The sequence below is a fragment of the Phascolarctos cinereus genome, unplaced genomic scaffold, assembly GCF_003287225.1.
Source record: "Phascolarctos cinereus isolate Bilbo 61053 unplaced genomic scaffold, phaCin_HiC Scaffold_4;HRSCAF=312, whole genome shotgun sequence".
NCBI lineage: Eukaryota > Metazoa > Chordata > Mammalia > Diprotodontia > Phascolarctidae > Phascolarctos > Phascolarctos cinereus.
Window position 1 is genome coordinate 131,525,989 of NW_027555847.1, and position 26,578 is coordinate 131,552,566.

A 26,578-nucleotide genomic window follows, 5' to 3' on the forward strand; every position below is an offset into this window, starting at 1 on the left:
TAATAAAAAAATTAACATTTGTTTTTAAAACTTTGAGTTCTAAATTCTCTCCCTTCCTCCCTCCCCACCCACCATCATTAAGAAGGTGAGCAATTCAATATAGGTTATACGAGTGTAATCATGAAAAACACTTCCATAATAGTCATGCTGTGAAAGAATAACTATACTTCCCTCCATGCTATCCTGCCCCCCATTTATTCTATTCTCTCGTTTGACCCTGTCATTCCTTAAAAGTGTTTGCTTCTGATTACCTACTCTTCCAATCTGCCCTCCCTTCTATCATTGTTTCCTCTTCTATGTCCTTCCCCCCCATTTTCCTTTGGGTAAGATAGATTTCCATACCCAATTGAGTGTGTATGTTATTCCCTCTTTAAGCCAAATCCGATGAGAGTAAGATTCATTCATTCCTTCTCACATCCCCCCTCTTCGCCTCCACTATGAAAGCTTTTTCTTGCCTCTTTTATTTGGGATAATTTACCCAATTCTACATCTCCCTTCCTCCTTCTCTCAGCACAATCCTCTCTCACTCCTTAATTTTATATTTTAGATATTATCCCTTCATAATCAACTCACCTTGTTCCCTCTGTCTAGATAGATAGATAGATAGATAGATAGATTCCCTCCAACTACCCTAACGCTGAGAAAAGTCTCATGAGTTACAAATACCATCTTTCTATGTAGGAATGTAAACAGTTCAATTTAGTAAGTCCCTTATGATTTCTCTTTCCTGTTTACCTTTTCATGTTCCTTTTGAGTCTTGTATTTGAAAGTCAAATTTTCTATTCATCTCTGGTCTTTTCACCAAGAATGCTTTAAAGTCCTCCATTTCATTGAATGCCCATTTTCTTTTCTTTTTTTTTTTGTTTTTGTTTTTAGGCAATTGGGGTTAAGTGACTTGCCCAGGGTCACACAGCTAGTAAGTGTCAAGTGTTTGGTCTGAGGCCATATTTGAACTCAGGTCCTCCTGACTTCAGGGCCAGTGCTCTATACACTGTGCCACCTAGCTGCCCCGAATGCCCATTTTCCCCTGAAGGATTACACTCAGTTTTGCTGGGGAGGTGAGTCTTGGTTTTAATCCTAGCTCCTTTGGCCTCTGGAATATCATATTCCAAGCCCTCTGTTTCCTTGATGTAGAAGCTGCTAAATCTTGTGTTATCCTGATTACATTTCCACAATACTTGAATTGTTTCTTTCTGGCTGCTTGCAATATTTTCTCCTTGACCTGGGAACTCTGGAATTTGGCTATAATATTCCTAGGGGTTTTCCTTTGGGAATCTCTTTCAGGATGTTATCAGTGGATTTTTTTCCATTTCTATTTTACCTTCTGGTTCTAAAATATCAGGGCAGTTTTCCTTGATAATTTCTTGAAAGATGATGTCTAGGCTCTTTTTTTTTTTTATCATGGCTTTTAGGTAGTCCAATCATTTTTAAATTATCTCTCCTGGATTTATTTTCCAGGTTAGTTGTTTTTCAAATGAGATATTTCACATTATCTTTTATTTTTTCATTCTTTTGGTTTTGTTTTATAATTTCTTGATTTCTCATAGAGTCATTAGCTTCCATTTGCTCCATTCTAATTTTTAAGGAATCATTTTCTTCAGTGAGCTTTTGGACCTCCTTTTCCATTTGGCCAATTCTACTTTTTAAGACATTCTTCTCCTCATTGGCTTTTTGGACCTCTTTTGCCATTTGGGTTAGTCTATTTTTAAGGTTTTATTTTCCTCAGTATTTTGGGGGTCTCCTTTAGCAAGCTGTTGACTCATTTTTCACAATTTTCTTATATCACTCTCATTTCTCTTCCCAATTTTTCCTCAACTTCTCTTACTTGCTTTTCAAAATCCTTTTTGAGCTCTTCCATGGCCTGGGTCCAATTCATATTTTTCTCAGAGGCTTTGGAGGTAGGAGCCTTGACTCTGTTGTCTTCTTCTGGTTGTATGTTTTGATCTTCTATGTCACCAAAGTAAGATTCTATGGTCTGGCTTTTTTTTTGCCTTGTTTGTTCATGTTCTCAGCAAATTACTCAACTATTAAACTCTTTGATAAGGTAGGGGTCTGCTTCCAGTGTGGAGCATGTACTGTCCCACGCTTCAGGGATTTTGTGTAGCTGTTTTCAGAGATACTTCTAGGGACCTGTAAATTTTCTCTTGTTCCAATGTGGTATGATCAAAGCATAGGTGTTTACTCATTTCCTGGCCTATGCTATGGTCAATGAGTGACCACAAGCACTCTTTTCTGCCTCAGAACTGTGAGGAGGATTTACTCTCCACCATTACCACAAGCTCTACCATGCCAGCACTCCTCCTCAACCCAGGACTGCCACCCAGGACTGTGACCCAGATCCAAGCCTGGGCAAAGCAAGAGAATCCTGCCTCAGCACCAGCAAAGAGATCCCTGCAAACCCCCTCCAATCAGCTACTTGATCCCCCCACCATCAGTGGGCCAAGAGGTCTGGAAGCTCTGGAAGCAGCCACCTGGGGCTGGGGCCAGATTGTGCTCCTCTCTCACCCAGGTCCAAAAGATCTTTCCTACTGACCTTCCAAGTTGTCTTTGGCATTTATGTGTTAAGAAGTCTGACAACCACCACAGCTGCCAGTGATTCAGTCCCCTGAGGCCCACTCTAGTCCCATCTTTGCCTGGGTGGCCCACACTGAACTGTGCTCCTCTCCCACCCTGGCACAACAGACCTTTCCCATCAACTATCCAAGTGGTCTTGGGCTGGAAATTTGTTTTACTCTGTCTTTTTGTAGATTCTGCTGCTCTAGAATTTGTTTAAAGTCATTATTTGCAGGTATATGGAGGGTTTTGGGGGAGACCTCAAGCAAATCACTGCTTTTACACCACCATCTTGACTCTGCCTTTGAAATGAAAAGTACCAAAGAAGGAATAGGCCCATTTCTTGGGATGTTTGGGATGATGACAGTGGTCAACAGAGAGAAGGAAGAACTTACTTATATTATATTTTATCCTGTTTTATCTACCAAATGGAATATTACTTGGATTGAGGACAGAAAAAAAAGATATGTCTAGTAGAAAATGTAAACCCCAGATAAGTAAGTAGATAGTAAAAAAGGGCCTAACTGCCCTTGATGATTTCAAGTCACCAGAGTCTCGATGATCAGCCTTTCAAGGTACTTACAGAACCAGAGGTTAGGACTTCTTGGCTACCATCAATGATATTGGAAAGCTTGTGGAGAAGTCCCACAGGACTGGGGAATGGTAAATGTCTTAATTTTTTAAAGGGATGGGGGTGGGGAAAGTAGACCACAAGCTTGATTCTAATACCTGGGGAAGTTCTAAAACATATTACTAAAGGGATGGTTAGTGAACACATAGAAAAGGATGCAGTAATTACAAGGAGTCAACATGGTAAAAATAATTGACTTAAATTTTGGCAAAGTATTTGACCAAATATTCCATACAAATATTCCCATATCCTTGGGAACATGTCAGAGAGAGATAAGCTAGAGTCTAGACAAGAGTTCATTTTGGAGGATTCAGAAATTGATTGAATGGCCAAAATCCAAACAATAGTTAGTAATGAGTTGGTGTAAATTTCAAAAAAGTCTTCATAGAGTGCCCCAGTTATCTGTACTATCTTATTAACATCTTTTAATGACTTAGTATGATGGCCACAGATGATATGCTTTCTAAATCTGCAGATGACATGAAAATGGAAGAAATAGAAAATACGTAGTAATTGGAATATAATCTGGACCTGTGATTTCATTGGGATAGGGAGCTTCCAGATAAAGAAACTCCCTCCACCAAGGCAGGTCAGCACCCTCTCTGCAACTTATAATCTTAGCTAGAATATGAGAAGTAGTTTATTCAGGGTGCTGTGGGCCAAGACACTGGTAGAACTGGGGAACTGTGTTGGTTTGAGTTACACACACACACACACACACACACACACACACACACACACACACACACACTACCTTCCAGGGCTGTCAGTAGCAAAGAAGTTGTAGAATAGCCGAAGATAGCTCGAGTTGACTTTCACCCTAGGTAGATTGATCTGGGACCCAGCTGTGGGTCTTTTCAGCAAGAAGAATATGAAAATAGAGGGAATTCTTGAGACTCCCTATAATTGCTTTGATCATTGTCCTGCTTTTATCTTCTTGAAAAATGCTTTTTTTTATTCTCTTGGCAATATCTTTCACCCAGGGATACTTGAATTATTACTACTAAAAGGATTATTTGAACTTTCAGACAATGAGGGACCCAGGCATAATACCTAGAATCAGGATCTAGATAGAGGTAGGATCTGAAGCTGCTAGCTCTTCCTAGCTCCAAGGCCAGTTCTCTATCCAATATGCTATACTCCCTTTGGCAAACCTGTCAGATGACAAAATTAGCATCCATAAAGTTCCTATAACACTGAACTGAATGCTTGGTTCAAAAAAATCAGCACCACCAGTATGAAATATGACTATCTAGTAAATGATCTAAAAAAATTTCAAGATTTTAGTAGACTGCAGGCTTGGCATGAGCTGACTATATCAATAGGCAGCCAAAAAAGCCAATGCAATCCTAAGGGGCATTAAGAAGAATATAGTGCCCAGAACTAAGAAGGAGGTAATAGTCCTTCATGGATTCTGCCCTGATCAGACCACATCTGGAATATTGTGTTCAATTCCAGGTGCCACATTTTAGGAAAGGCATTGAAAAGATATAAGGCATCCAAAGAAATATGGTGAAAGGACTTGAGATTGTATCATATGAGGACTGGTTGAAGGAAACAGAGATGCTTAGCTTGGAGAATCATAGGAGCCTAAACTTAGACTAAGAAAGACGTTAGAGATCATTGAGTCTAAGTCCCACCTCCCCATTTTCTTTTTTTTTTAATTTTTATTTGTTTAATTTTTAATTTATGGAATTAAACAAGCATTTCCATAATATGGCATAATTTTTAAAAAGATGATTGCACACGAAACTGTGATATATGTATTATGTTTCAGAGGAGGAAATTGGAGTGCAGAGCGTTGACTTGGCCAAGAGCACACACAGGTGCCCTTCAAATCCTTGAATTGAATGCATCTTCTGGATTTAAGTCTGTTGTCATTCATCCTACTACATCGTGCTGCTTCTTAGAAAAGAAGTCTCATGGCAGACAAGAAGAGTTGCCAATTATGTGAAGTGTTCTCAAGTGGAAGAAGAATTAGATTTGGTCTTTTTGGCCACAGTGGTCAGAATCAGAAGCAATGGACAGGAGTTGTAGGGCGATAGTTTTAGTCTTGATATAAGGAAAAATTTTTCTAATCATTAGAACATTACAAAAATAGAATGGACTAGTCCAGGAGAGAGTGACTTCTCCATTAATGGACATCCTACAGGAAAGTCTTGACAAACACTTATCAGGGATACCAAAGAGGAGATTCTTGGTTAGATGTGAATTAGACCTGGTGACCTACAAACTCCCTTCCTTCTTAGAGTCTGAGATCCAGAGATTTTACCAAGTGCCTTAGCCAAAGTCACATATTGAGTTAATGGCAAAGCTAGAACTAGGACCCAGATTGTCAATCTCCTAATCAAGTGTTTTTTTTTTAATGACCTGTCTACAGTGGTGTGCTGGTAACAACTAGGTCTTCCTGCCCTCCAAAAATGTACGCACAATACACTTTTAAGTTTAATCTTGTATTATTAACACTTTATCCATCACTATCTTAAGCCTACACAATTAAGAAAATAATTAGTCAAGCCCCAATCTGTAGTGTTTCTGATTTCTGAGGTGTAAACACCCATAATGAAGATTTAACAATGGGCTTTCAGGACCCTGTACAAGCTGTCTCCAGCATACTCTTGTCCAGCTGCCTCCCCACCCTCTGCCCGGTCTGCTCACCTGGAGCCTTTGACATTCCATCCTCACTGTTACTAGGCCCTGAACAAAGGAAAACATAGGACCTCTGGTCTAGCACGTAGCATCAAATCACCCTTCCCATTGCTCCTGCTCAGGTCTTCTCCTATTCTAGCAATTCAGTTCCTGCTATGGGTCCTACTATGGTCCATCCCCTAACCTGGTTACTTTGAGTCCTTTTGTTAAATATATATATCATCATATGCCCCTGTTTTGCTGTTCACATTCTTCTCAATCCCTAGAGCCTTAGCATGCACTTAGGCCCATGACTGACAATGCTACCTGCTATAAAAATCACCCCACTCTCCATGCTAATTGCCTGGACCTCTTCCTTCATGGCACAGTGCCAGAATCTTCTGCCATCATGCCTCTCTCCCTGCTACTGTGACCTGCTACAGCAGTTAGTAGCACCAATGCCTACCAGTCTTTCCCCGTGTTCTCTAGCTAAGTTCAGCTGCCAAACTCCCCAGTCTATTGATCCAAATAATTCCTTTCTAGCCTAACTTTATGGGCTTTCCCACTGGCTTTCCCTGTCTCAATAAGTCTAGCCCGTGGGTCCTGCTCTAGTTTCGCCTACAATAACTGAACCTTGACACTGACCCTCTTTATATTACACTTCAGCTTTCTTTCTTTTCACTCTCTTCACCCTTTTCATTTCCCCAAACTTATTTCTCAGGCTTCCAATACCTGACTTAGGCATCACTTTATCCTGCAGGTGGGTTCATCTAGGTCAGAAGTATCAGGTGTCTGACACATGAGGTCACATTCAGCCCATAGCACCCCCAAATGCAGCTAAATCAGATTAAAAGGTAATTGGGAAATATTTTATGAAATAAATAAAAATATAATAAAACAGATATTACATTTTAAAATTAATGGGGCCCTCTGGGAGCCTTATGTATGGATTAGCAACCCCCCCATTTCTATTTGAGTCTGACACCACTGGTCTAGGAGCTCTCTAACCCCTGGTCCATTTGGGGCCAATAGTTCTAGCCTCACAGGATGGAGAAAGACTACGATTTTCATCAGACTGAGAGGCCTCTGGTTTTGGCAAGATATTCTGGTTTCCAAAGGGCAAGAACCATCTGAAGAGAAAGCCAGACTCCACCCACCTGCCCCCCCCTTCCCTTTGTAAATATCTGGGAATCCTCAGTAAGCTCCCAAAGACACAGATAACCACAAAATTGCCCAAAGCCAGCGGATCGTTTCCATATGTCTCTTGCATTTGATCAAGAGGTTTCAGCCTTTTAACATCCTGTGATGGTGGTGGAGGTTTGAGAACCCCAAGGGAGAGGGGGAGGAGTTCTGCACAAGTCTCAGGCTGAGCTGAGTGGAATGCAATTAAATTCCCACCAACACCCAACACACATGGAGGCTTGTAATCTGCCTGCCCCATGGATGCTGAGTTTGAGGAAAGAGTTGGACCAATTTTAAATGTTGCATTTGGACACCATCAGGGAATGCATCAGCAGCAGAAGCCACTGGGGGAAGTGGAGGGTGGAATCAACAGGCTCTTTCATACTATGAAGCTGGACGGCTAGCAGCAAGGATCCTGAGCCCTCACTGAGAAAGGTAAAGGGATGGGAAGGGCTGACCAGAATCAGTCTGTGGGATGCAAGGGGCCCAGTAGCTGATCGAAATCTTGCTCATTTGTTCATTTGAAGCTGGGGCCCAGGGGTTCAGGCCTTGGGTAGATATTGTAGCTTGGTCCAAGGTGGGCCCAGAAAAGAATTGTTCATTCTTTCTAGAGCTGAATTTGACAGTTTGGTCCCCCTCTGTAGCCTAGTTCCACATGCATTTCTTTTGTTGTATCTGGTGTACACAACAGAAGATGGGGAAGTTATTATCCCTCATTTGGGTACAACAGCTGAGGAACACAATTGCCACGGTATTGTTCCCTAATCCCATGTGCCTCCATCTTTGAGGAGACTCATTTCCTCAGATTCCTGGCATCTTGATTCCCAGATCAAGTGTGATTGTGATGCTGTTCCAGGAAAAGGGGTAGGGGTTTTGTTTTAAACAGCTAGGCTGGGATGCACAGCCAGAAATGCACATATCTGGGAAGCTTCTTACCCCACTAGGAATAGGTGCCAATCAAGGGGAAGTTCCTGCAGATAGAGGTATGTAACTGGGACCCAACAGAAAGAAACAGAGCCAGAGATAAGATGTGCCCTCTCTTCTGGCCGCCAGAAATTTCCTTCTCTGCTCAAACAGATGCCATGGCAGTGGGCATGTCATGCCAAGAGAGATAAGAGTTCACTCAAGTCTATGAAGCCAGATCCCAGCATAGGAGTGCAGCAATGTGCATTGGGGTACTTGAAGAGCTGGCTATTTTTCTCCTGTTCTTTCCTTCTTTTCTGGACTGCCTCAGCAGCGAACAGAAACCAAGCAAATACAAAGAGCATCTGAATCACCCATGAATCACCCAACCCTGTTGCAAGGCAGAAAGAGGGAGCCTGGACTCTGGCCCCAGCTACTCTGGCCTGCCTGGCAGCTCTGGAGCGCTAGTGTCTTTGTACCGAGACTGACTCATTTTTGCAAGTGGCTGGTGAAATGGTAGTCTTTGTAGAAAGGCCATCCAGAACACATAAAGGCCCTTCCAAGCCATGACAGAGATATTCCTGGCAAGCAGGGATTGCTTGGGCTGTTAATACATGCTAGGGGGAATTGTAGGAAGAGACACAGAAGCATTCTTTGACTACAGGGCAGGCAGGAGATACAGTGCAAAGCTCTCTTATCATGGGCTGATTCACATGCAAATGGCCATCCTACCAACATGAAGATGGTACTGATAACCTCAGATCAGGAGGATAAAGGCTTCATGTTGGTGATGAAGTAGTAGGAATGGGTTGCCCTAAATGATCAACATTCTTCTCTGGTTGCCCCCATGACCAAAGACACACATTTATGACAGAGTTGAAGAGCATTTGGAGCAGAAGATATACAAGTAGATCCAGGTTAGAGAATAATCTGTGATCACAATAAAATCTTAGAATGAGAAGGATCTTCAGTAGTCATTTGTTGTTTTTGTTCCATTATTTCAGTCATGCGTGATTCTTCGTGACTCCATTTGGGGTTTTCTTGGCAAAGATATTCACATAGTTTGTCATTTCCTTCTCCAGTAGATCTATTTTATCAGACAGTCAGAGGTTAAGTGATTTGCCTAGGGTCACACAGCTAGGAAGTGTCTGAAGCTGGATTTGAAGTCAGGTCTTCCTGACTTCAGGCCCTCCAGTGTTCTATCAACTGAGCCACCAACTGCCTCTTGGTCATTTAGTCTTACCTGTACCTGAACAAGAATGGATCCCGTCTACAACATTCCTAGTAAACTGTCATTCATCCACTTGCTTGAAGACCTCCAGGATGAGAAACTTATTACCTCCTAAGACAGCCCATTTCACTTCTTTCAGATAGCTCTGTTTGGAAGCAGCATAGTGTAGTTAAAAAGAAAAAAAAGTGTGTGTGTGTGTGTGTGTGTGTGTGTGTGTGTGTGTGTGTGTGTATGTGTGTGTGTGTGTGTGTGTGTGTGTGTGTGTGTGTGAGAGAGAGAGAGAGAGAGAGAGAGAACTTTATATCAGACGACCTGGGTTCAAGTGTCAACTCTGTCATTGACTTGCTCTCTGATGTTAGGCAAATTATTTCACCTTTCAGACCTTAATTTCCTTGTCAATAACTGGAAGAAGTTGGATTAGCTGATTTCTGATTTCTTCAAACTCTGACATTCTGTGATTCTCCTAACATAGCCTAAGATTTTCTGGCTGCCATTATCAAACTGTTGACTCATAATGAGTTTACAGTAAGACCAACCCCTAGATCTTTTTGTTATCTTGCCATTTCTTCCACATCCTGTACTTACACAGCTAATTTTTGAGCCCAAGTATAGAACTTTACATTTATCACTATTGAATTCTATCTTTTTAGATCTATACCATCACTCTAGCCTAGTAAGAACTTTTAAAATGTGAATTATATCATCTAGTATATTAGCTGTCTTACATAGATTTGCATCATCTTCACATTTGACAAGCATGAAATCTATGTCTTCATCCATGTCACTGACATTGAACAGAACAGGGTTAAGGACAGATCCCTTAGGCAACCCCACTAAAGACTGCCTTCCAGGTTGATGTTGTTCTGTGGCTAACCAATCCTGAACCTACCTCATTCTTCTATCATTCACCTCAAATCTTTCTACCTTGTTTACAAAAATAAGGACCATTGTCAAATACCCTGTTGTTATGAGGAAGTGACACAGATGCTCCCTTCACGTGATTCTGGTTTCCCACCCAATCTCTCACTTACCTTTGTAGCTCACTACAACTCCCAGGTGGAGGAGCCAGAGACAAGCAGGGTCCACCCACTCTCTCCTTTCACAGGTAGAGCCAGACCAGGGTTTTACTGGAAGATGAAAGGAAGCCTGTCCAATACTATTTTCTGATTGGGTGTTAAAGCATTAAAAGTTCTAGGGGGGAACCACTATCAAACATACACCATTTAGAGGGTGGAGGGGATTTCACGACCAAAGATTAGATACCATCTGAGTAAAATCTTTCTCCACCATGGTGGGGCTTTAGATAGAATGTGTTGTTAAAGTCATCTTGCAAAGATGTGGGTGGAGGCAATATTATGAGTGCTATGCCCAAAGTAATTTATGCACCCCATACGCTTTCAAAGTTTATGACACTTAAGCTACCGAAGTCCTTGTAGGCAGAAGCAAGGCTCTTTCTGATGGCTTCTCCCCTGCCCCGAGGAGCCTCAGACTGAGCTGTAGCCCAGGTGAAGGCAGAGGTTTCTGTATGGACCACCTGTATTTAGCCTCCAGCTTTGAGCATTTAATCCTTCCCATTATGGAGCAAAAGAGCTCTCAGGATTTCCAAGATCTGGTTGATTAAGAAAACTTTTTTTTTCCTTCCCTCAATTACAGGAGCCTAGTCTGGTCATTTAATAGTGACAGGAATGTTCTGGACATCAAGGACTGTGACAATCCCATAGTCCTTTACCCTATTCTGGGCACATTTAGAGTCCCATTCTGGGCACCACAATTTAGAAAGATAATAAAATCATAGATAAAGAAATGGAAAGAGACTCAGAGGCCATCTATCCTAGCAATCAATCAGTTATTCAGTAAGTAGCTATTATTAAGAACCTACTAAGTGCCAGGCTTTCTACAAGTACAAAAAATAAAACAATCCCCACTTCACAAGTACTTTGTGTTTTAACTAGGGAGAAAAGTACATATGTAGGTATATACAGCAGAAATATCAAGTGAATAAATATATAGAAACATGTTATCTATTTTGTAGCATATGACATATCATATATCCACATGTAATATATGTAATATATTTGAACATATTTCATATGTGTGTATGTGTGGAGGTTGAATGACTTGTCCAAAACCCTATAGGCATTGTCGGAAGGAGGATTGGAACCCAGGTTATTTCACTGTTCAATTGATACTCTTTTCCCTGGATTGAGGTGTAAAACAAACTGTAGTACAGCCAGCAGAAGGTTAGCAGGATGGTGAGGGAACTGGAAATCATGGTGTTTAAGGACTAGTTGAAGGAATTGGTGATATTTACAGAAGAAGTACAGGTCTCCTTTACCCAGTCATTGGAGAGAAATAGCCAAGGGGCAAGGGGAGAGAATTAGGAGTTGGGGCCGGATAACAATGTTGAAATCTCTAATGTACTGTTCTGAGGAAGAGGGAAATAGACCTCTATTTATTGTTGTCCACAGGAGGAAACCAGGAGCAACAATGGAAGTTGTTTTGTTGTTGAGTTGTATCCAATTTTTTGTGACTCCATGTGGGGTTTCCTTGGCAGAGATACTGGAGTGGTTTGCCATTTCCTTCTCCAGCTGATTTTACAGATGAGGAAACTGAAGCCAACAGGGTTAAGTGACTTGGCCAGGGTCACACAGCTGGTAAGTGTCTGTGGCCACATTTGAACTCAGGAAGGTGAGTCTTCCTAACTCCAGGCCCAGCACTCCATCGCCTGCACCAACCAGCTGCCCAAAATGTAAGTTACAGAGTAGCAAATTTCCATTCACTGTAAGAGCTCCTGAAATGGAGAGCTGTCCAAAAGCAGTCTGAGTGCCCAAAGTAGGGAGGGTGTTCAGACCCATCACTGAAAGTCTTGGAGGTGGGACTGGATGACCACTGGTCATGTGATGTTGCAGAAAAGACTACCTGCTGAGGTGCTGCTTGGACTGGATGGCTTTAGAGGTCTCATTACCGGGATTCTATGAATCTATGACTCAGGTCATTACACAAGTGCTTTATCTCTGCCTAGCCAGGCAGAACTGCTCTGAGCTCCATCCTGGAGTCTGTTCCTCCACAGTGGTGCCATGCTGCAGAGCATGGCAAACACCCTCTGTGTCTCTGGGCAGAATGAAGGATTACTTCCTGACCTTCCTCACTGGCCCGGTCCCTAGAGGCATTCTGGAGCACAGCTCCACAGGCAAACAAACTTCCCAGCCACACCCTGGTCAAGCAGACTGGCTTCAGGCAGCATGTGATGAAGGATAATAACACACTGCTACAGGCTCTTTAAATCTAGCCAAGCATTTGTATTTCTATTAACTCTAGTGATCCTCAAAATACACAATAATCCTAGGGGGAAAGATAGGGCAGATAGCATTCATTCATTCAGCATTTTTTAAATGCCTGTTCTAACCCAGGTATGGTGCTAGGTACTGGGGATAGAGAGGAAATGAAAATCATGAAATTTTCAAGCTGAAAGAAACTTTGGTGAGCATCCAGCCCAACCTTCTCATTTTACAGATGAAAAAACTGAGGCCAAGAGAGGGGAAGGAGCTTGCTCAAGTCATGTAGAGGAAAGAGCACTAGGTTTGGAGTCAGAGAAATGAGAAAAACTTGGTATGGATGCTGACTCTGCCCTTTACTACCTGTGGGACCCTGGGCAAGTCATTTAACCTCGTGGAGTTTCAGTTCCTCTTCTGTAAAATGGGAGAGGGGAGGTGGGTTGGGACCAGATGACATTTAAAGGTCCCTTAAAACTAGCTCTAAATCTATGATCCCAGGACATAAGAAGTGGTAGTAGAGTCAGTAGTAGAAATCAGGACTTGAATCGAATGGTTCCTTTTGCATGGAGCTGCTGGTATGGTTTTCATTTCTCAGGATACTATTGGTCTCCAATTTTTCTACTGTAGCTTAAAACACTGGCAGGTGATTCTTCTCTCCTCTTCCCTGTTTTCTTGAGAGTCTATCCCTTCATACTGCAAGAAAAACAACCCACGTAGACACACAAAAAAAAAAAAATCTCCTTTAGTAAGTCAGATCTCTCTCATTCTCTCTCTCTCTCTCTCTCTCTCTCTCTCTCTCTCTCTCTCTCTCTCTCTCTCTCTATATATATATATATATATATATATATATATTACATATATGTATATACATATATGTATATATATGTATATATATATATATACATACACACATATACATATGCACACACATCTACACACATGTGTGTAGATGTGTGTATTATATGTTTATGTATACACACATATTTTTCTGGATCTCAGAAGAAAGAAAAAGTATCGAGGTACAGGAAGAGTTGTAGATGAGAAAGATTTAGATCAAAGCAGTCTCTTTCCCCCTTATTTCCTCCATCCCCCACTCCCCACCAAATCTGCTGTTACTGATCAGTCACTAAGGAATATACTGATGTAAATGGACAGATTTACTGCTGTTTCCAGTCTGCAGAGAGCTCCTACCATCTTTCCGGGGTTTATGTTTGCTTAGGTGTTGTTTTAAATGGGAATGCCACCTCCAATGTCCAGAGCCATCCAGACCCTGTTAGCTCCTGGGGAGAATGTTTTCTATTACAAACAGCAAAGGACCATCATAATCTCGAACCATTATTTTTTCCCACACTGAATCTGGTTTCTGTGTTCTTTTCCCACCTGCCCTCCAACCTCCCAACCCCTATCCCTTCCTTAATAAAAATTCTTCATCTAGATTCCTTCAAGAGCAACAGAATTCACTGAAAAGAATATTAATATGGAGTCAGAAGGCCAGAATTAGAGATTTCACTCTGCCACTTACTATTTGTGTGACCTTAGATAAATTATTTAATGTCTTTGAATCTCTCTTTCCTCATCAAAAATGAAGGGGGTTGGACTAGAAGAATTCCAAGTTCCTTCTAATTATAAATCTAGGATATGATAGGGGGGAGAGGTATAGAGATTTCAATTCAACATAAGGAAAACCACGTTGACAAGTAGTACTATGCCAAAATAGAATAATTATGCAAAATAGTGTGTAGGGGTGGGAGGGGATGAGATCCCCATCAATGGAGTTGTTTTTTTATTTTAAACAAGGGTTGGGTGACCAATCAGGGACTGCTAAAATAATTGTTAGGGATTGTCAGGGATGTTAAAAACAATATCAATGTTGTTTTCTTGGAATCATGAATATCCAAGTGGGAACGAGGGGACTTAAAAAACAGAAACAAACAAAAGACCCTGTAGCTGTCTGTCTTGCCCAAATACAATTAGCTAAAAATGGTCAGGCAGTTGGTTTAATAAGTAGTTATTCCCCCTGATCCCCATGAAGGTAAAAATGTCAAGAGAGGGGTGGGAGGGAGAAGGCCTTTGGGGTCATTGGCCAAGTTGTGAAGTTAATTGAATTTCTAATGCCACTTTCAGTGCACCCATCCACTAATCCACAAAACACTTATTATGTGCCAAGCACTAGATACAAAGACAAAAGCAAATGAGACCCTGTTCTCAAGGGGCCTACCACCTATTCAGCTACCATATATAGCTGTGTCCTTCAAAACCTACCAGTTCTTTGTCCATGTCTTTGGAAACCTTTCCCTCTGCTAGACAGCTGGCTAATCTCATAAATTAATAAATTCTGAGACATTAGTGGTTGATGTGTGTGTCATTCCTTTGACTTTGGCCACCTGAAGACTCAGTCCCTTCCCTTATAGAAACGAATCTCTAATGCTGAAACTTCAGGCACCATGACAATATTCAAAATTATTATAAGATGGGAAAATCTGTCAGTGATGCCCTTCAAGTTGAAGGCAACTACCTATTCTGCCAATGTGTGAGGATAGCCCTGAATTTCTGAGTAGCTAGACAACTACTCCAGGCTTGCCTTCCTTCTTCTGAACTGCAGTTTGTCCAGGGTCACACAACTAATGAGTAGCAGAGGTAAGGCTTGAGCCCTTGATGAAAAGTCCATAGGAAATAGAGTAGATGAGGAAGAGGATGGAGCAGTAACAGGCAAATCAACCTATGGGGAGTGAGGCTTCTGCTAAGAAAGGGGGCATGCTATCCAGATTCAAACACATGGGCAACTTTAAGTAGGTTTCTTTATCTTTAAAACTAATAGATTAGATTAAATTATCTCGCAGGCCTCGTCTAGTCCTAGTATTCTATGATGTTAACAGTTTTAATTGGACTGTCAAAGGTCATTCCCTACTTTCCCTTGAATTGGTCAGGAAAGTGTTAAGGACATTTCCACCCATTTAGAAGGCCTGGCTCAGTTGGAGCAGACAGATTGATGAGTTTTAAATCTCCGGTGTGGATCCTTTCCTGAGCAGGAATGAATTGTGCCCTTGTCTGACCCAGCCAAAGTCAAGTGGTGCTCCTAAGACAGAAAAATATTTGACCAAAGCCTGGGCTGGGCATAGCCCCAGGAGACTGGGCCTTAGAACAGAGTATCCAGGGTTGCAGGCCACAGCTATTCCTGCTCTTCCTTTAGAAAGAGCAGCCAGGCAGGGGAGGGCTCCCCCAGGCCTCCAGACAGCTATCCTACTCCTAGCCTTGAAGACAGAATTTGCTACTGAGAAGGAATACCAAAAATGCAGAGCTGTCTTGGGCATTGTAACTTTGGGGTCTATACTAAAACAAATCTGTTTCTATGCCTTCCAAATTTCCATTATATTTGGGGCTGTGCAAAAATAGCACTGATTTCTCTGATAATGCCTGATTCTCAAGTTACTTACCAAAAGTAGATTCACAGCCTATGGGCTTGCTTTCTCCCCATCCATCCCCTGACTCAAACACACATATGAAGGTTAGGTAGTGGGTAGAACAACCACAGTGGGTGAGACAAGAATCCATACTCCACTCTTGGGGTTTCTAGTAACAGTGATGGACTTCACTGAGCCCTCCCCATTCTTTCAATGGGTAACCGAAGACAGATGTTTGTCAGCTATCTAAAGTAAGATCATGAGTCCAGTCATTCTACTATGTTCCTTCGGGACCGCAGACCTATACCAAGAAGAAACGGAAAGGTCATCTGGTCCAATCTTTTTATTTTACAGCTGAAAAACTTAGGCCCATCATGATGGGTTAAATGATTTAGCCAAGGAGACATAGGTGTTAAGTAGAAGAGCTCCAGCCCTTTGACTCCAAATCATTCTTAGCTATACTGCACTAATCAGATAAGGATGTGGAAAATCTTACTAAATTATGAAGACTTGGAAATGTGTGAATGATTATTTTTCAGACAAGTAACCTAATGGGAGTGGGAAAAGACCTGGGTTTATTTTCTGTGTGACCTTAGGCAAGTCACTTAGCCCCCTAAGTGAGGGGCTTGCCTCAGTTTCCTAAGTGATGGTGCCAGATTGGATGGGGAGTTATTCCTTCCAGTTCTGACCTTCTAAGAATATGTTATTCTGCAGGCTTATCTCTTTTTTGTTTGTTTGTTTTTGTTTTTGTTGTTGTTTGTTTTTGTTTTTGTTTTTGTTTTTTGGTGAGGCAGTTGGGGTTAAGTGACTTGCCCAGGGTCACACATCTAGTAAGTGTCTGAGACCGGATTTGAACTCAGGTCCTTCTGACTTCAGGGCCGGTGCTTCTGCAGGCTTATTTCTGACAAGAGCCTGTAACTAGGGTAGGGAGATCAAGGTTTCACTCTAGGGCAGAAAATTTAAAGGACACCAGCTATTGCCAAGAAGCACATTTCTTCCCCTCCATGGTTATTCCAGAACCCCCTGGCTCCTCCTGCCTACTCCAGAGTTGCTGATCCTTCAGCAGCATAGAAATCTCAAGATATTATTTTCCACGCTTTCTTCCCCAAAGGAGGTTACACCCCAGTTTAGCCAAGCCTATCACCCCCAAACATATCTAGTGCTTGCCGCAGATGCAAAAATTGCTAGTTATGGCTCTAGGTCTGGATCTGCCACTTAGCAGCCACCTAACTGTGGACAATTCACTTCCTTCTTCAAGCCTAAGATTATTTGTCTATAAAGTGGTGCTAAAAACTAACATCTGTCCTATAGTCTAACAGTATTGTTGTAAATTTCAAATGAAGAAAGAGGCATGAAAGCATTTTAGCAGTTCAAGTATAAGAGACTGTTATCATCATCATCCTTGTTATTGTTGCTATTAGCAGTAATCATAAATCATACTGAAATAAATGAGTCCCAACTGAGGAAACCACATTCCCACTGCTGGCAGCTAAGCCACATGGTATACAGAATTAATCTCTTAAAGGCACCCAAGAGAGTGGCTCAATGCAAGGTAAGCTCTCATTTCATTCCCAGACCTAGGAGTTATATCAATTCCTCATGTTGAACATTCAATAATGCTTTTTTCTGAGCTCCCAAGGCAAGACAAAGGAACCTCCAAGGAGGACTATATAATAAACACATAATAATCACACTCTTCTTCCAACCATTTATTGGAAGTGAATATAGGGCAGTGAGGACTGGGAAAAGATCCTTTTGAAAATAATAGTGATATCTCCCAAAAACTAGAGATTCTGTCTAAGAAAGTGATTATTTTATCCTCTTAATTTTTTTTTGATAAGATTATTGTAACCTGGTACCATATATGATTTATACACAAGCTTAGTTAGCTCTGATTGTAGAAGTTTATAAAATGAGAAGAAAGAAAGAAAAAAAGAAGGAAGGAAGAAAGAAGGAAGGAAGAAAGAAAGAAAGAAAGAAAGAAAAAGAAAATAAGATCTTTACAATAAAAACTATTCATTGCTTTTCAGATGTACAGAAGACTGGGATGCTAAACCCTTTAGGAAACAGGAGTCAATTATGCAGGCACAGGGAAGAAGGTTACTCCTATAATCTCCAAACTCCATGCCATTTGGTTCTGGCCAACCTAGAGAGTGAAGGCAATAGTATTTAGATTTGTTGTGAGAAGCAATAGGTCTGGCTAGGGATTCAGTCATTTCCTTAATCTACAAGTGGCTCCTGATCATCTCTCATATCCCAACTCCATTGTCTAAATTCCAAGGCCCTCTAACAACTGATTTCTCCACCCCCCCATATGATCCATAATTTCTGCAATTCAGCAAACACTCATTGAACTCCTATCAATGAGAAGTCCAGTGTTACAGGTAAAGAGTTCTCCTTAAAGTGAAGAATACCTGAATTCAATTCCTGATGCCCCCAGGAAATGCTGTAAAATTATAAATTACAAATCAAATGCCTGTCTGCACTGGTAGAGGGAATTTCCCCTCTAGGAGTTCCTTAAAAGCATAGTTTAGTTCTAAAAAAAGTTATCTTCTGGGCTCAATGCACTGTGCCCCATAGAAGGTGTATAAAGAGGTAAAACTTGAACCCAGGTCTTCTGACTCTGAGGTCAGCTCTCTAACCGCTACACCAGGCTGCCCTTCTCTAGTTGTGGCTCTAGTTCACTTAATTTCCATGACCGTTATTAATCATAACTTGCAATAAGGATAACTTGATAATCTGTGTTCATCCCATACAAGAGATTATGAGGGTCTGGGCCAGAGTAGGAACTTGAGAATCCTGCTGATGACGCAGACCAGCTGGGTGACCTTAGGAAAGCCACTACTCCTTCCTTGCCCTCAGTTTCCCCACATGTAAAATAAAGATGTTGGCTTACGTGGCCTCTGAGGTGCCTTCTAGCTCTCTCTCTCTCTCTCTCTCTCTTTCTCTCTCTCTCTCTCTCTCTCTCTCTCTCTCTCTCTCTCTCTCTCTCTATATATATATATATATATATATATATGATCTTAAGTATGGAAGAAAAGGGGGAAAGATGGATAAGTTGACCTCTCCCTCCTCTGATGTCCCACAGAATTTACCAGGATCAAGGGTCAGAACCAGAAATGACCTTATTGACCACTTTGTACAATCCCTTTGTTTTATTCATGAGGAAACCAAGGTGAGATAGGGCAAGTCCACAACGCCCCTTTGGATTCTTTGCTTTGATATACCTTGTGATGTGGATCACAGAATCTCAGAGCTGAGAGGCACCTCAGTGACCACCTAGTCTAACAGATACCTCGACTTCCCCACACAAGAATCCTCACCAGAAAAGGGATCTTCTGGTACTTGCTTAAAGACACGTAGTGAGGGGAAAATCTCTGCCCATCAAGTAGTGTGCTCTGCCTATGTTTCCCCAGCAGACTGTAATCACCTTGCAGGCAGGGACTGTGTTGTACATCTTTGTACCCTCTACAGAGTCGATATAGGATGGAAAAATAGAAAATGGGTTTTGATAGATCAGTTAATGATTCCACACATGCACACATACTCTCTCTGAGGCTATCTGAGGGGCAAACCAGCTTCTGATAAAGCATTGAGGGCCCTCCAAATTTATTGCCTGGTTTGGTGACACTCATGCTTCCATTTCAGGAGCTGAGATGGGGTTCTTCCTCTTCATGCTATTGATTTTGGTGCTACACGCTGAGGCCTGGCCAGACCTGGGGCAATCCAAACAGAGTGCCCAGAAGTGTGTCAGATGCTGCAGCCCTACGGGACCCCCTGCTGCTGTCCCTGCCCCTTCCAGTAGGATGAGTAACTATCCCTCATGGGTGATGCCCCGGCTGCAACCCACCATTGACATCACCATTCTTAAAGGTTAGTTTATGCTACCCATACTGCATCCCAAAAAGGAGGGAGCCCAAAGACCTCACCCAGTAAGAAGGGAGAACCTGGATTACTTACATCAACAGAAAACCCCCAGAATTTAACTCTTTCATTACTCAGACCAAATAAACTTAAGGAGTGATCTTTTGTGGTTTTTTTTAAAGAAAATATAATTTTAATAACTTGCCTCAAAAATCTAGTGTGGTGTAATGGAAAGACTGCTAGGCCAGGAGCACCAGACTGGGTGTCAGGATACCTGAGTTGGAGCCCTAGCTCTGTAATACACTATGTGTGTGAACTTAGGCAAGTCACTTAATTTCTAGCTGCCTCAGTTTCCTTACCTATTAAATAGAGCTAATGATAATTGTACTACCTATTTCATAAGATTATGAGAAAAGATCTTTGTAAACCTCAAAGTACAATGCAATGTGCTCCATTATGATGATCATTTTTATTATTATTCACCAGTATAGGGCAATCAAAGCCCTCCAAGTCCAGAAGCATAGGCAGGTAGGCATTGTTGTAGATCTTTCCTGAGAGAAGATTCTAGAAAGGAAGAGAAGTGCTGGGGAACAGTGAGGGAAGAATGAAAGGTGGTAAGAACCTTAAATTGGGAAAGGAGAGAGAGAAAGTTCTAATCTAGTCCTTACCACAATTCATGGTGGCATCTTAAACTGGTCCTTCCCCTTTCTAGATTTGCTTATTCCTCTATAAAAATGAGGGACAGTGGAAAGAGCCCTGGATCTAGAGTTAGATGACATATGTGTGTCCTAATCCTGGACACCTCTGTCATTTTCTATCTCTGTGAGTTAGAACAAGTCACTTAATCTTTCTAAGCCTCCACTTCCCTGACTGTAAAATAAAAGGCTTGGACTGGGTAATCTCTAAGGTCCCTTTTAGCTCTGACATCCTATGTTTTATTTGGACTGCAGGAGAGAAAGGTGAATCAGGAGAAAAAGGACAATCTGGAGTGAGTGGGAAGGAGGGGATACCTGGCCAAAGAGGGTACAGAGGACGGAAAGGCCAGAAAGGACAAATCGGCCTGCCGGGAAATTCCTGCAAGCACGTCTATGAAGCCTTCTCAGTGGGCCGGAAAAAAGTCCTCCACAGTAATGACTACTTCCAAGATGTCACATTTGACACGGAATTTGTGAATCTCTACAAGCATTTTAACATGTTCACGGGGCGGTTTTCCTGCTATGTGGCCGGCGTCTACTTCTTCAACCTAAATGTGCACACCTGGAACTTCAAGGAGACTTACCTGCACCTGATGAGGAACGACCAGGAGGCAGCCATCCTGTACACACAGCCCAGCGACCGGAGCATCATGCAGAGCCAGAGCCTCATGCTGGACCTGGAGGAGGGAGACGAGGTCTGGGTGCGGATGTTCAAGCGAGAACGAGAGAACGCCATCTACAGTGAGGAATCGGACATCTACATCACCTTCAACGGCCACCTGATTAAACCTGCTGATGACTAGCTGCCCTTGTTCCGACTGCCCTGAGACCCAAAGTCAAGAATACAGGGATTAAGTACCAAGTGCAGGGTGTGGTAGGACATTGGGGAGCAGCTGAGCCAAGTAGACCATGCATCCCATGTCTAGGGATAGTATCTGGGAATCTGGGGCCTGTAGAGACAGAGGAGCCAAATGGAGCATCCATCCCACTTCCAGGGACATTGTCTGGTCAGGTAGCCAGGCTGGGGGTGGAGGAGGAAGTGTCCATAGTATAGACTCCTCATAGTATAGATACGAGACCAGGATAGATTCCTACCTCACAGGTTAAGTGACCCAGGCAGCTTTTATCGGAGGCATGATGTGAGATGCTACGTCACCCCTCTGGGCAAAATTAATCAGAGCCATGTTGGATGCACTTTTGGTCTTAAATGACATGAGTTGTCTCCATAGGCACAGGTTAGCGGATGACTGTCCACCTTTTGCCTTTACTTTGTGCTATACAGACCAAGGTCTACCATCCTAAGAAGACTACTTTTTCAAAACCCCTACACAGACAGTTCATTCAATCTGTCCATCTGTCTATCCATCTGTCTGTCTGTCTCTCTATATATACATATTATGTACTTGTATGTATATATACGTGTGTGCATACATACATATACACACATGTGGGAAATACCATTTTCAAGAAGCTTGTTCACTTAAGACCTGATAAGGAAGAATACTGTCAGCATCCCATTTGCAACAATGGCCTTGTATTGAAACTTAACTTCCCATGCTAGGAGCCTTGTCCTCCTTGTCTAGACTGTCAGCTCCTCCATGACAGGTCACCTGTGCCCTTTCTCAGCCCCCTCCACCATACAGCTAAGCATGGACATCAGTGCTTGGTAACCAAGGGATCCACTTGAACTGGTGCTCTCTTGCTATTGGATGGTGCCTCTTAATCACTGCTGTTCTGATTATATAATCACTTACGGATTATAATAAAGGGTGCTATTTAAAGCGTCTTTGTGTTGGTCATTGAGAATGAATCCAACAAACTCATGAGGGAAGGATATGGATTTCCCCAGCACAGGCAACTGCTGCCTCAATCCCTGTTTTCCTCTCTCTGGACTACATGCATCTTAGCTACTAGCTCAGGACAACGAAACCATCAGTCTCAGTTGACTCTTGAGTAATACATCCAGTCCAATATTCTGCATACACCTTGCTTTATAACAATAATAGACAACATATAAAACATTTAACATTTGCAAAGTACTTTGCACATAGTATTTCAATGGTCCTTATCACCCTGTGTGGTAGGGAATAGAACAAGCATTTATAAAGCACCTACTATGTGCCAGGCACTGTATTAAGTGCTTTACAATTATTATTTCATTTGATCCTCACAACAACCCTAGAAGGCAGGTGCTATTACTATCCACATTTTACAGATAGGGAAACTGAGGCAAACAAAGATTAAATGGCTTGCCCAGGGTCATACATGCAATGTTTCTGAGCTGGATCTGAACTCAGGTCTTCCTGACTCAAAGCCTAGTGCTCTGGCTACTACACCACTGTCCCCATTTTATAAATGAGGAAACTGAGAATGTTAAGTGGCTTGCCCAAGGGGTCAAAGTTGGTAAGTGTGTGAGGCAGGATTTGAACTCAGGTCTTCCTAAGTTAAAGTCCTAGTACTCCTTCGTCTCCCTGCTTCCACTTTGCCTGGGTGCCCAAAGTGTGGCATCTGCTTCCTGTTTCCATTCTTATTCTTTGTCATGAATTATAGGCCACACAGGCACTTTTGCTGGGACTTATTAATGAGCTCTCTTCCAATGCCCATGCCAACAGAATACAAATTCTAAAAGATCTCAGCATGCTGGAACAACCTGCAGGACACATGTAGGAGTGGGCTACGTCTCTGTCCTTTGAGGAGCATGCCAGGCTGAGCTCAAAAAAGAACTGGACTAGAAGGTATTGGCCTCAGACACTGCCCTTGTAAGAAACGGAGGGGTCATGGTCTGTGTTGGTTAAGGGAATGAATGTTCCTGTTGCTGAAGCTATGTATTCACAAGGAAAAAGAAGGCTATTAATTCAGCATCATCACAATAAGATACAGAGCATAAAAGAAATCTCTCTATTAACAGCTGAGATCCACACTTCTTGACCTAAACCTAATCTAGCTAAACTTCCTAGGCTCCATCTTGATTCTCCACACTCACTTCTCCTAGCCTCACCCAGGAATGGTCCTTTCACCCTTTGCTGCTTCATCACTGGGATGTCTCTTTTATATCTGTGCCCATAGCCATAATTAATAGGACTGGTTCCCAGGTCAAGAAGCGCAAAACAGTTCCTGGAATCAATTTTGTAATTCATGATGTGGAAAATAGTACATGAAATAATTAAGATAAATGTAATTGAGTGAGAAAGGGAATTACTTAATGCAGTGGCTCACAGATGAGTGTTAGCTTCCTATTTTAACTCATTTTTCTTGCTAACTAGGTGCTAAGCTTATATGTTTCTAGGACAGCATTTTAAACTTTGGTAGAACTCTAAACTGGGGCAAAGCTTCTATTCCTTGCCCTAATTAGGACCCTGTCTGTACCTATATAACACCTGCCAGGCAGGTTTCTGCCCTTCCTGGAAATGACTTCCAATTCCTCTCCTAACCCCAACATGATGGATCATCAAAGCTCTACTCTTCTCTTGAAGGTTAGAGTACTTGGATCCAAAGAATTTTCTCCAGATAACCCAATCTGTAAGAAAGAATTCTGATTCTGCTAGGTAGTGCAATGGCTAGAACACTGGACTTGAAGTCAGGAAGACCTGAGTTCAAATCCAGCCTCAGATACTAGCCATGTAGCCCTGGAAAAGTCATTTAACTACCCTATGCCTCAATTTCTTCATTTGTAAAATGGGAATAATAATAGTCCTCCTTCCTAAAATTATTCTGAGGATCAAATGAGATAACATAAGAGAAGCACTTTGCAAACCTTAAAGCACTGTATGAATGCTATTACTACTGACTACTACTATTATTACTATCTCTACTATTGCTGCTGCTGATTCTACTACAAACAGCAGCTCATGTTTCTATATAAGCTTGAAGGTTTACAAAGCTCTTTCCTCACCTGTGAGGCAGATAATAAAAACATTACTAGGTTTGGGGGACAGAGTATTGGACTTGGAGTCAAGAAGATCTGGATTCAAATCTTGCCTCTCGCACATACTAACTGTACAACCCTGGACAAATCATTTCACCTCTGTTGCTCAACTTCTTCATTTGTAAAATTCGGGGGTCAGACTAGGTGATCATTATGGTGTATTATAGCTCTAAACTTATGATACTATGATCATTTTACAGATGGGCAAACTAAACACTGACTAATTGTGGTTCCCAAGAGAGGGCATTACTTGGTTCAGGATACATACAAGGAAAAATAACACATTATTCTTAAGTCACACTAATAGCCTTTGAATAATGACAAAGATCTCTGCCCCTTTGTCCTCTATTCATCTTTGTTCACCTTTCCCTAAAATAGCAGCTAAGGCTTAGGGGGACAGGAAAGTCCAGGAAATTTACTATAGACCATTTGCCCACCATTTGGCCTTAGGAAAAAAGTCAGCGAGCCCTCTCCTCAGAATAATGTTGACATTGCTTTTGTGGTTTTATGAGGGAAGGAGTTTTTTGTCGGGTTTTGGGGTTTTTTGTTTGTTTGTTTTTTACAACAGGGTTTTTGCTCTGGTCTTGTGATGAATGACTGGGTTGATTTGCCACTGTCGCCTGACAAAGAGTCTTGTACCATTTTGCAATAAAGTGATAACATTAAAATATCCACTGTCTTTCAGATCAGACAGGAAATCCTTCAACTGGAACACTATGCCTGAAGTTATTTACCAGATAAGTCAAGTCACCAGAGGCAAGGACCCAGTAAGGAATAAAAGAAGGGGGAAAAAAATCACAGAGATTAAAAAGGGCTCATCTACATATCTAGCGAAGGCCCTGGGGATAGGCAGTCCTGACAAGTCAGGATTGAGTTTTTAGGCGAGAATCAAAAAAGCTCATTAAAACAAATTGTTCATTAAAGGACAGTAAATAATCAGGATATAGTCTTCTCTCCCCTCCTTATTCTCCTTAAACATACAAAAAAATTACTCCCCATGGACTCAAGTATTATAAATGATTCCCAAAGCATCAGTTGATGTCCCAACATAAAAGTTCAGGTTGATTAGTAAGGGTCCTCCCCCTACCCTTAATATCCTGTAATATATCAATTCAGCTTTGTCTACACAGCTCAAAGGCAGCATCACGTAGAGAAGAAAGAACTGGTACCATCTTTGACACATATGGCCCTTGAGAGCTCAGGTCAGTCACTTAAACTTTTCAGTTTTCCAGACAACTCTCTCTCTCTCTCTCTCTCTCTCTCTCTCTCTCTCTCTCTCTCTCTCTCTCTCTCTCTCTCTCTCTCTCTTCTCCCTCTCAATAATATTTATTTTTCCCAATTACATGTAAAGATAATTTTTAACATTCATTTTTTAAAATTTTGAGTTCCAAATTTTCTCCCTCCCTTCCTGACATGGCAAGCAAGCAATTTCATATAGGTTAAAATGTGCAATCATGCAAAACATATTTCCATATTAGCCATGTTGTGAAAGAAGACACAGACAAAAAGGAAAAAAGAAACACAAAAAAGTGAAAAATAGTCTGTTTTGATTGCATTCAGACTCCACCAATTCTTTCTCTGGAGGTGGATAGCATTTTTCATCAAGTAGGCAACTCTCTTAAGATCAAAAGTTGCAGAGAAGATACCAACCTACATTAGCAGATGGAATTTCTTCACCTGGAAGTTCCCCATACCTATGAAATCAAAAGTTCCCTCTTTTTGTGCAGCCAAAGTGAAGTGGGAATTAGAGCAATTTAATTAAACTATTCCACAAACATTTATTAAGCATCTACTATATAGAGAGTACTATACTGGGAACTTAGGGAAAGACAAAGCATAGTTGATTCATAGTCTCTACCCTCAGCGAGCTTACAGTCTAATATTCAGTGAATTGGCAACTATAGTATGTACATTTGAGTCATGTTGTGTGGGACAGAGACCACTGACTCAAAATAAAAATAAAAAAAACAAAGACTTAGATACCTTGAATGTAGAAAGGGGTTTATTGCTTTCTCATGAGAAAAGATACTGCCCCTAGTGGCCATTGCTGGCCAGGAGAGTTGGTTATAGAAAGGAAGTCTTATTTTATACCCTAACTCAAGCTCCTCCTCCCTAATCCCCTTCCCCTTATCCCATTGGCTGGGCTTTCAGGGGGCACAACCTATTCACAGAAATCTAGAACAAAGGTAGTTATACAAGTTTGCCCAGAGACAAGAAAAGGCGGGAAGTTTTGCAAGGGCAAGCAGTTCAGGTTGGGGTAGGGCTATTCTTTTTTGCTATGTGCTTAAAA

At 41.7% G+C, this 26,578-nt stretch overlaps 1 protein-coding gene across 1 annotated transcript; it reads left to right on the forward strand.

Annotated features, from left to right (window-relative positions):
* Positions 1-19,460: 19,460 nt before the first annotated feature.
* On the forward strand, positions 19,461-21,166 carry C1QTNF8 (C1q and TNF related 8). Its single transcript, XM_021006868.2, has 2 exons — positions 19,461-19,677; positions 20,619-21,166. Exons 1-2 carry the CDS (start codon positions 19,461-19,463, stop codon positions 21,164-21,166), a joined length of 765 nt encoding a protein of 254 aa, XP_020862527.1.
* The last annotated feature ends 5,412 nt before the right edge of the window (positions 21,167-26,578 follow it).

Bases quoted from the DNA above. Each gene is read 5' to 3' on its own strand.
- C1QTNF8 (XM_021006868.2), top strand. From the start codon at position 19,461: ATGGGGTTCTTCCTCTTCATGCTATTGATTTTGGTGCTACACGCTGAG. The intron at 19,678-20,618 runs GTTAGTTTATGC...TTTGGACTGCAG, and splicing joins TGACATCACCATTCTTAAAG to GAGAGAAAGGTGAATCAGGA.